This window comes from Salvelinus alpinus, chromosome 4, assembly GCF_045679555.1.
Source record: "Salvelinus alpinus chromosome 4, SLU_Salpinus.1, whole genome shotgun sequence".
NCBI lineage: Eukaryota > Metazoa > Chordata > Actinopteri > Salmoniformes > Salmonidae > Salvelinus > Salvelinus alpinus.
In genome coordinates this window covers 43593232-43603889 of record NC_092089.1, presented here as the reverse complement: position 1 = coordinate 43603889, position 10658 = coordinate 43593232, and the positions used below count along the sequence as shown (strand labels likewise).

Here is a 10658-nt window from a genome sequence, read left to right as displayed (position 1 = left end):
CTGAAGAAATATGATAGGCCTCTTGTAGATAACACCAACATGTTCATTTCTCTGTTCATCTATACTTTATTCTGTCAGTGACAGGGCTGTGTTTCCACCAATATTGCTTTTGGAAATAGATCCAAGAAAGGGTAACCAACATAAAGTGATTAAAATAGTACACACCAATGCAATAACAAACACATAACATGAAACAAAACATTTACTGTATGCTATATCCACAATTTCTCACTAATTATTTTCACCCCAAGAAAGTCACATATAAATATAAGACTGCTTGAAATACACACGTTGCTGGTTTTTTTGTACATTAAATGATTAAATAGAAAAATTATATTATTAAAGGGTATGTTTCTAAAAGACATTAAAGGACAAGTATGATAGGAACTAAATAATTTCCTACTGATAGTTCCTATCGTACTTTTCCTTTAAAGTTTTTTTAGGAACATACCCTTTAATAATTTACCTGGCCACACCTGAATTTCCACCCACTGAAAATAAGTTGCACAATAACAACAGAAGTGGAAAAACGATGTAAGAGACATTCCATAAAATTCCCATACTCGTTGTTTGATAAGCCCAGAGGTTGGGTGAGTATTACATTTTTATATTTTTTCAGTTGTATTTTCCAGCTTTGTATAGCTAGCAGTCTTCTTACGTGGTCGGAAAGTCCAACATTTTATCTAGTGCGCTGGTATGAGAAACTTCCGTGTTGTGATATGGAGTGCGCTTTGAAGGTCTGCGTACTACGTTTGTCTGGACAGTTAACACATTCGGGGAACTTTACAACGCTATTTGTATGTCAACAATATTCTATTTAGTGGTTTATTATTGCAAGCGTATTTTCTTTGGTAGTCATGCGTAAATAGGGCCTTTATTTTCTTAGACTACTCAAACAGCACAGGCCATAATGAGATGCATTGGGCGGAGCTTTGTTTGCAACGGACAGGGAGGGATTCTACTTGTTTTATCGTTCTTGGCTTACCTCACCTGTCGTGGAAAAATTTCAGCCTTAGAGACTATTGTTTGATGATTAATGACACTAGAATGCTGTCTGGAGTTACAGCTTGTCGGTTTTGGGGCATCATTGTGTGGGAAGACATGTATGACCTATAGAATGTGCACTCTGTAAAATGTACTATTCTTTGTAGGTGAAGAGCTGTTTACCATCAAACTAATAGAGCTGGGACACAAAGAAAGAAACAGACAATGTGATGCAACTTCAGTCAAAGTAAAAACACTCAATCAAGCATAGACTTACTGACGAAGTCTGGAGACACTGAATACCTAAAAAAAAAACAATGTCTGAGATCCTACGGTCAAACCTGGAGCTGCTAGAAGACAGACCCTCCAAAACCAGCGGGGTGACTGCTGAACCCCAAACCCCAACATGGGGGGCAGAGGGGGAGAAGGTGATTAAAGAATTGGAAAGGAGAAGGGAAGGAGTGGTGGAGGAAGACGAAATGGTTAGCTCGGCTAAATTGGAGCCTACCACTCTGCAATGGCCGGGTGACAGGGATGTAGAGAAAGCAACAAAGAACGGAAGTGCATTGACTGTGAAAGAAGATAAGGGAAGGGGAAAGGGGGATGACCCTGGGGGAGAGAGGAGGAGCGTGCACTCCATGTGCACCTCTCTTCAAGGAGGAGGAAGCCGGATGGAGGGCGAGAGAGGGCTGGGTTTGGGAGTGGAGAGAATGAGAACGGGGGAAGAATGGATGGAGAGAGAGGTGCAGCACCCAGGGCTGTGTAAGAGTGGGAAGAAGGTGCAGGTAGAGATAGAGGTGGAAGATGGTATGAACTCTTTGCCTGAGAAGGCAGCACAGGTCTTCAACCCATCTGTCACCATCCTACACTCCTCTAGTGCTCCGACATCTCCCAGAGAAAGGGAGGCATTCTGGGATGTGGACGCAGAGAAGAGTCTCCTCGTTCCCCAGGGAGCCCCACCTGATGGCTACTACCACGACTGGCCAGTGGAGGGGGGGTCCTCAAAATGTAAAGAGATGCACCAACATTTCATCTTTCTGTCTTTTGACCTCCAACCTCTTTCTCTCTGTCTGTCTTTCTCTTCTCTCCCTTGTTCATTCAGCCACTGTGGCTCTGCTCAAATAGTTTTGTGAGTACAAATTCATCCTTCCACTCCTCCCTTATTTTGTGGTAATCTGATCTAGAAGGTGGTCATGTTTCTGTTAGCTTTCTTTTACTTCAGAGGGCAGAAAGACTAATGTCTCTCCTTTCCTTTCCCCTCCAGGTGGGTGTGACTGTGCCAACAGGGATGCTCTCAAAGTGGGGGTGTCTGTGTTCACTGCAGCTCTGATTTTCCCCCTCCTAGTGTGGGGGGGTTATGTCTTCCTGCCTTTTGATGCCCCACTGCTGGACAGTGCCCCCCTCAGGCTGGTCTACACACTGCGCTGCTCTGTCTTCGCTGTGGTGCCCATCATACTGGGTGAGTGGCTCAGCATATGTTCTTTACAAGAATTACTCCGGTGTGAACAGCAAGGTGGGTTGAACAACAACCCTAACATCACAAGCTAACACTTGTGTTGTCCTCCCAGGCTGGATGGTGCTGGGTGTCTCCAGGATGCGGTTGGGGAATGTGAAGCCGCTGTGTGAGATGGAGGCCAGGGAGGTGGGTGTGCACCGGCGCTATGTGGATGACTCCATCACCCTCTTCCTGCTCTACTTCCTGCAGCTGGCCGTAATGGCGCCCTACCTGAGCCAGGACCTGCTCAAACTGGTGCCCCTGCTCACCATCATCTTCGCCTTCGGCAGGTAAAGAAACAACAATGCAAAAAAACTTTTATTTTATTTATTTTGTCACATACACCAGAGAGATGCAGTGAAATCTGTTGTCCAATTTCAGTGCCCAGTCAGTCATAACCCTATATGACATGTGATCTCAATTTAATACAGTCTGGGCAGACTATAGAAATGACTGCATCTGTCTAATGTCCATCTCTCTTCTGTGCCAACAGGCTGATGTACTGGGTAGCAGCTGCACTGGGCAGCAGTGTTCGGGGCTTTGGCTTCGGTCTGTCCTTCCTGCCCACCGTGGCCATGCTGGGTGCCAATCTCTACTTCATCTTCACCATGGATGCTGGGGGCACCATCTTTGCCCAGAATGTGATTCACCAACAAGACCAACCCCCAGCCTCCCGCCAGAGGTTCTGGGGATAGAGTAAAGACCGAAGGAATGGAAAGATGGGGAAGAGGGACAGGATTTGTTTTACCTACTGGTGGAATTTAACTTTCAAATGGTTACTATGTAAACGGTAGTGGATCGTGCTAGTGTGATTAAACCACATTGATGATGTGTAGAATAGACTGGGCAGTGGTAGTCAGTGATAGAGCATGTACAAACAGTTATTGGAGAAAGTTTCTACGTAATAATTCATCTTCTTGCATGGCATTATACCGTCACTTTAGTGAAACAGTAGAATGTATTCTGTAGACGATCTGCTAATTGACAGCTAAGTACCATTGAATAATGTTGAAATCACAATTGTCTCAATGCAAATAGTTTGTAGATCCACACAGAATTGTGCCACTTGGAAGTTTTGAAACTAACCAAACCACTGTTTTCCTCAGAAATATCTAGCTAGGCCTGCTGCAGAAAAATAGTTTGCTGAACTGTACTGTTTGACAAGTATATCTGTACTCTACTGTATTGCATTTGGTTATGAATCTGGTATTACAAGCTAATAACAATTGCATTGACATTTGGGACGTTTATAGAGAAACTGAGACTTGCTATAGACCTCTTAGTCAATTTCCTCTTGAAAATGTTCAATATAACCAATCATAAAATCATGTTCTGTGAAAAGGTCATCGACTACTGAGTGGACATTTTGTCTCATCTTCATGACTGTATTGCCTTTTAAAAGGACATCCACACATAAGCAATGTCATAACAGCTAACAAATAAATGAAAGATAATTGATTTAGTACAAAGATTTTGACATTGAGAACCATTTCACAGCATTTTGTGTCCCCCCCTCCCCAAAATGTCAGTGACCTTATAGAAATCCAACAAGTACCTACCTGCCCAGGTGGCCCAACCTCCATGCCTTTATCTCTGAAAACTAATCCTTTCACAATACACAGCCCTGTAAGGGTGAATGGAGTTGTTACTGTATTTTAAAATGTTATGTATGAAATCTGATTTTTACAGTGTAGGCATCGACTTTATAAAATGTATAACTACGCTGATTTCTTTCTACATTTCCAAGTAAACTTCAGCTAATTACGGTCTGAAACAAAGTGTAGAGTCTATTTAATGTCTATCAGTCTTTTGTTATGATTTACATATTTTAAAATTTATGACTCAAAATGATCAATTATACTTAACAAGTGATGTTTTTATTGGCCTTTCATTTGTGAAGCTGACATTTCTATTGGTTTGAAAGCCTTTTAGTGACCAATAAAAATGAACAAGCATTTAAGGTAGACTTTTGTGCATTACAGTTGTTTGAAATGGGCACCTGTTTTCGGACTGTGTTATTGCTGTGTTCGTAGCCAAGTGGGAAGGTGGTATTTATCACAAACGACTGGGAGAAATCCACTTGAACACCCCTCCAACTCGTAATTACTAGTGGAAAACCATAGAGATCGATAGAGGACGCAACATTGTATCGGTCAGATGTTGGCTTCTGTGAGAGCATGCGCTGTGCCATTGAGGCCATCTCCATTTTGAAGAAGTACATTTTCTTCTAAGAGTTGGTAAACAAACTGAAAGTGTGCATACATGCCTTGGAGTGTGTTGTTTGAACAGGTATAAAGCCAAGTGTGGCGATTTATTGCCACCTGCAGTTATGGAATGTTTGCTCACAAGTGTAATTAATTGGCTGATCCCTCCTGATGACCTGGATGGAAATATATAATCTTTCCTTAACCAGTAGGAAGTCCCACCCAGTTGACTACTTAAAAATGGTGAAAATCCTAATGGTGCTGCCCATGCTAAAACTTGCTTTTGGGCACTAGAGGACTCTATATGTGGGAAACTCGTCTATCACCCCTGATCGCAGACTTCTCCCACATGCTGACCTCACCTACTAAGGAAATGACTTTGATAACAGGATTTTCGGCAGTTAAATGTAACAAAACATTATTTATATAAAAGCAATCTATTGATGTGTTTTTTGAAAACTATAATTTGTTTACAAGCATGATAGCTGCACTTTTAGTTTATAGTTGACGCAGCTTGCTGGCCATTAGCTATCCGGCGTTTGTCAACGAGTTCAAGGCATCCAACTGGTATTTACAACGTCACCCCTGGTAATCACCACCTTCCCACTTGGTAATGAACGTAACATATTGCCTTGTTCAAAACAACTGGGAACTCGGAAAAATACGAGGTTAACTCATGACTTCAGGGATCTTCAGGTCAGAAAGTCGGGAGCTCTAAAGAGACTCGAGTTCCCGAGTTGTAATTCCGAGTTGGATGACCGTTCAAATATTTTTTTCCCAGTCGGAGCTCGTTTTTTCCCCGAGTTCCCAGTTGTTTTGAAGGCGTCATAACATCGAGCCTATGACGTAGGACTACACTTTTCGACTAACGGGCTATTTTTGTCGGTGGTCAAATATTGTTCACGTCTAACCAAACTTTTCGTGTATTTATTGGTCTGGCCACAGGGAAGTCTGGGTTCGGAATTACAAGAAAGCAACCCCTTGCACGTCAGTTTCAAAGTAGGCCTATCTCATCTGTACCCCAGGGGTATTTACCACTAAAGTTATCGAAGTGAAGGGACAAGAGAAGGAGAATATGGCAGCTGCCCCAGCTAGAAGAAAACACGGAGCGTGTCTGCTTCGAATCAAAGAAAATTGTCCATTGCGAACATTTAAGAAAAACAGGTGTTACGGTAAGAACATGATTGTTTTCAAGAATTGATGGATAAAAACATATAGCCTATAAAAATGCATAAAATTAACCTACAGACGAATTATACCACCCAGGAAGTTAGGGTTGAAGTTGACACTTCATAGATCCCTGTCGGCCTTGCACTGTATACATTTGACAGTAAAACGTCTATTGAATTTGTTTGGTAGGCTCTATAGGTCTCAATGCTATAGCCTGATAATACATTAGGGGTAGGCATATTATAAATAATAATCTTACATTTTAAAGTTTTATTTACTATAAAGGCACACTATAAAATGTGTATATCAAGGGAGCAAATGCACGACTTTTCCACATGCAAACACCTTTTATATATATAGTGCTGAAGGAATAACATTCTAGAAAATAAACATTACATCATGTGTTTACCTGTATACATTTTATGTCAACATAAACATAAACAATGGAGTTATATATCCTAATATTATGATAAGACTACTGTACTTATCAAATTATGAATAATAAGTCATATTCTTCCAAAATAAGGGATGGGCTATATTGCATTAGTTGAAATTACTGGAAATCTGACTGTGGCTTTAATATAAGTAGTCAGTGTTGTTAACTGCCAATGCTGATGCTCCTCCACCATTATTTGCCACAGTTTTGAGGAAGTTTGGGGCCAAAGTAGCAAGGCAACATTTAGTCCCAATGTATCACGTGGTTGCTTAAGACTTAATACTGGCATACCTGTCCGAAAGTACCCGCACTAGTCTACGCCTACACCTCCTGTCAAGTACTTCAGTTGCACTTACTGTCAAGAGCTGGGTGCCCAGGGTGGGTGCATGTCAGCAGTGTAAAAAGGCTTCCTGCATGGTCTCTCCTTCAGCTGGACTGATCTGACCATAATTTTAAGTAAAATCGTTTAAGCTAACTACTGAAAATGGCTTCCTCCAGTCAAATTATTTCACATCAGTGCAGATGAATGAAATTAGATAAGGAGAGGAAATCACTTCAGAGTATTGATACTTAGGCCTAATTGTTGTTTTTTAAATGATCCCTTTGGCAGATGTATCTTCGGCTGGTGGTGGAATGTGTTGGGGAGACTTCAGTAAGCACCACATTTCTGCATCCAAAACCAGACCTATCAGCACCATCTATGTAGAGCCCCTCCCTCCCTCCTATCAGTCTTTTTACCATCCTCATCAATCACAGGACCCCATTGGTAAGACCATTAAAACACTTGCATGGCCATCTTTCCAAATTTCTTGTTGAATGGTCTCCAAAGGCTAATAGTTAACTGACCTCCTTTATCAAGAACCTTGATATGGTAGTTACTGGTTTTTATTAGTAGTTACCTCAATCTCTCTGATAATCCTATTATAAATGGGAACAATATTTTGGGAACATTGCTCTCACCTATTTAGCTTGTCACATCAGGGATTGTTTTGTTGAAGTAAGGAAGAATGTACGCTATTGGGAAGTGCTTCACTGAGTATACAAAACATTAAGAACAACTGCTCTTTTCATGACAGACTGACCAGGGGCCTCATTTTATAAACCGTGCGTATGTACAAAATAGACCCCAAATCAAAAATAAAATTTGATTTGTCACGTGCGCCGAATACAACAGTGAAATGCTTACTTACAAGCCCTTAATCAACAATGCAGTTTTGAGAAAAAAAGTGTTAAGAAAGTATTTACTAAAATAAACTGAAGTAAAAAAAATATTTTAAAAAAGGCCTATGTACCTCATGAGTATGAAACCATCAGAGAGGTGAGGAATTTATTATGCAATGATCATGGAAATTAAACGTTTGTGCCAGGTTTCACACAAAAGTTGGCATTTATAAAAACCGAACTTGACATGAAAATGTGCTCACCTTCCAACAAACCGTAGACCATGCGTAAGCACAGTTTATAGTAGTTGAAGTATTGCATTGCAAGCAGGCAAGTAGATTAGTATTTTCTGCAAATGAAGGAAATGAACAGGTTAAACAGGTTAATAACAAGATGCAATCATTTGCCATTAGTGAGAAGAGAGACAATCTATTTAGTTTGTCTTTGCATTTGAAAATAATTAGAAATAGGCATTTATTTCCTAGCCTATTATTTATTTAATTTCCATCATCATTTTATAATAAATTCCTCACCTTCTCTGTGATGTTTTCATACTCACGGGGTAGCGTAGGCCTACAACAAGGATACCATTTGTCCCATCTCTGGTTTAATTGAACCCACTTCATAGTAGTAAATAGATAAGCCATTTCAAGTATTTTGCTCTATGCCATCTGATCCGAAGCAAAGTTTATTAACGGTGGAACAGGCGGTTGGTTGTAGGTTACTTCTGTAGCTTACGTCTGAATACTGTACTTTCACATTTCTCGAGGAGACAATATTTCATTTATACACAATCCATATTTTCATAACCATTGCAGAATAAATGTGTCACTTTTTCTGGCCATGATGGGTTCATATTCCCGAAGTAGCCATAGCCTACAACAAATTACCATGCGCATCTCTCATTTAATTGACCCTTCACTAAGCTCCGCCCCAGAATTTTGGGCAACCAATCGCAGTCCTCCAATGGATAGCAACTGTTGTCGAGTCCAACACCTTGGACAAGCTCATGTTTGAAACGCATCAAAAGCCATTGAGGGCTTTACAAAAACATTGTTTAAATGGATAAATAATTTGACAGGGCACCAGGGATACTTGCTACTGTGATTCCTATAGGGCAGACCCCAATTAGTTGACTGGTCAATTGTTGTTGTTTTTTTAGTCGAGTCGTAACAAATATATAAAATGGTCGCCGATAGAGAGGGCAGCCGTTCTTCTAGCCCCTAGGCAACTTTGCAGTATTTCATTTTTTGTATGTGTTATTTCTTACATTATTAGGCCAGAACATTTTTTGTGTTATTACATACAACCGGGAGGAACTTTTGGATATCAGAGCGGCGGTAACTCACCAGCATTACGACCAGGAATACGACTTTCCTGAACCAGATCCTTTGTTCGTACCCCCCAGGGCAATTGGAACTGATTCCAGAAGCTGATAAGTGATATATAGATACCCGCCATTTTGTGGAGTCAACAAAAGTCAGAAATTGCATTATAAATATTCACTTACCTTTGATGATCTTCATCGGAATGCACTCCCAGGAATCCCAGTTCCACAATAAATGTTAGTTTTGTTTGATAAAGTCCATCATTTATGTCCAAATACCTCCTTTTTGTTCGCGCGTTTAGTCCAGTAATCCAAATGCACAATGCGCGGGCACTAAGTCCAGACGAAGTGTCAAAAAAGTTCTATTACAGTTCGTAGAAACATGTCAAACGATGTATAGAATCAATCTTTAGGATGTTTTTATCATAAAGCTTCAATAATATTCCAACCAGACAATTCCTTTGTCTTTAGAAATGAAAAGGAACGGAGCTCGCGCTCACGGCTGCGCGCGTGACTAAACTCAAGGCTTTCTGCCAGACCCCTGATTCAAACAGCTCTTATTCTCTCCCCTTTCACAGTAGAAGCCTGAAACAACGTTCTAAAGACTGTTGACATCTAGTGGAAGCATTAGGAAGTGCAATCGGACCAAATTTACACTGTATATTGGATAGGCAATCACTTGAAAAACTACAAACCTCAGATTTCCCAATTCCTGGTTGGATTTTTCTCAGGTTTTCGCCTGCCATATGAATTCTGTTATACTCACAGACATCATTCAAACAGTTTTAGAAACTTCAGAGTGTTTTCTATCCAAATGTCACGAATACTACCGAAGGTGACTCCCCTTCCCGTTCGGGTGGCGCTCGGCGGTCGTCGTCACCGGTCTACTAGCTGCCACCGATCCCTTTTTCCTTTTCGTTTATGTATGTCTAATTGGTTTCACCTGTTTCTTGTTGGGGTTTTGGGAGGAGTACTATTTAGGTTAGTTTCGCCCGCTAGTGTTTGTGCGGGCTTATTTCGTGTGTTCATGTTACGTTCAGGTGTGGATTATTTGTTGGTGGGTTTTTCGCTGTCCAGTTCATCTTTTAAACAGTGGTCTGTGGGTTGTGTTTTACGCCTGTGTTTTGGCGTCACCCCTTTGTACCTGTTCCTGTGTTCTATGGACATTAAAGCGTTTTGTTCCCGTAAAACTTTTGCTCTCTCTGCGCCTGACTCTACACCCATCATTCACCTGCCGTTACACCAAATCTACTAATAATATGCATATCATAGCTTCTGGGCCTGAGGCAGGCAGTTTACTCTGGGCACGCTTTTCATCCGAACGTGAAAATAGCGCCTCGCAGCCATAAGAAGTTAAACTCCGTTTTTCAAAATTCCTGACATTTAATCCTAGTAAAAATTCCCTGTCAGTTAGGATCACCATTTTGTTTTTAATGTGAAATGTCAGAATAAGAGAGAGAATGATTTTATTTATTTCCTCACATTCCCAGTGGGTCAGAAGTTTACATACACTCAATTAGTATTTGGTAGCATTGCCTTTAAATTGTTAAACTTGGGTCAAACGTTTCGGGTAGCCTTCCACAAGCTTCCCACAATAAGTTGGGTGAATTTTGGCCCATTTCTCCTGACAGAGCTGGTGTAACCGAGTCAGGTTTGTAGGCCTCCTTGCTCGCACACGCTTTTTCAGTTCTGCCCACAAATTTTCTATAGGATTGAGGTCTGGGCTTTGTGATGGCCACTCCAATATCTTGATTTTGTTGTCCTTCAGCCATTTTGCCACAACTTTGGAAGTATGCTTGGGGTCAATGTCCATATGGAAGACCCATTTGCGACCAAGCTTTAACTTGATGTCGATGTAGGACTCGTTGTACTGTGGATATA

General features: G+C 41.0%; 1 protein-coding gene and 1 long non-coding RNA gene across 2 annotated transcripts; one reads left to right on the top strand and one right to left on the bottom strand.

The window, feature by feature from the left end:
- The first annotated feature begins 461 nt into the window (after window positions 1–461).
- On the top strand, window positions 462–4443 carry LOC139573666 (transmembrane protein 79-like). Its single transcript, XM_071397395.1, has 5 exons — window positions 462–590; window positions 1152–1992; window positions 2249–2443; window positions 2553–2769; window positions 2973–4443. The coding sequence occupies exons 2-5, from the start codon at window positions 1302–1304 to the stop codon at window positions 3172–3174; spliced, it is 1305 nt and encodes a 434-aa protein (XP_071253496.1). The 5' UTR covers window positions 462–590; window positions 1152–1301; the 3' UTR covers window positions 3175–4443.
- LOC139573667 (uncharacterized) lies at window positions 3701–9801 on the bottom strand. Its single transcript, XR_011674638.1, has 2 exons — window positions 7714–9801; window positions 3701–4103 (listed from the first exon to the last, which is right to left on the bottom strand). It is a non-coding gene; the product is annotated as an uncharacterized lncRNA (long non-coding RNA).
- Between the last annotated feature and the right edge of the window lie 857 nt (window positions 9802–10658).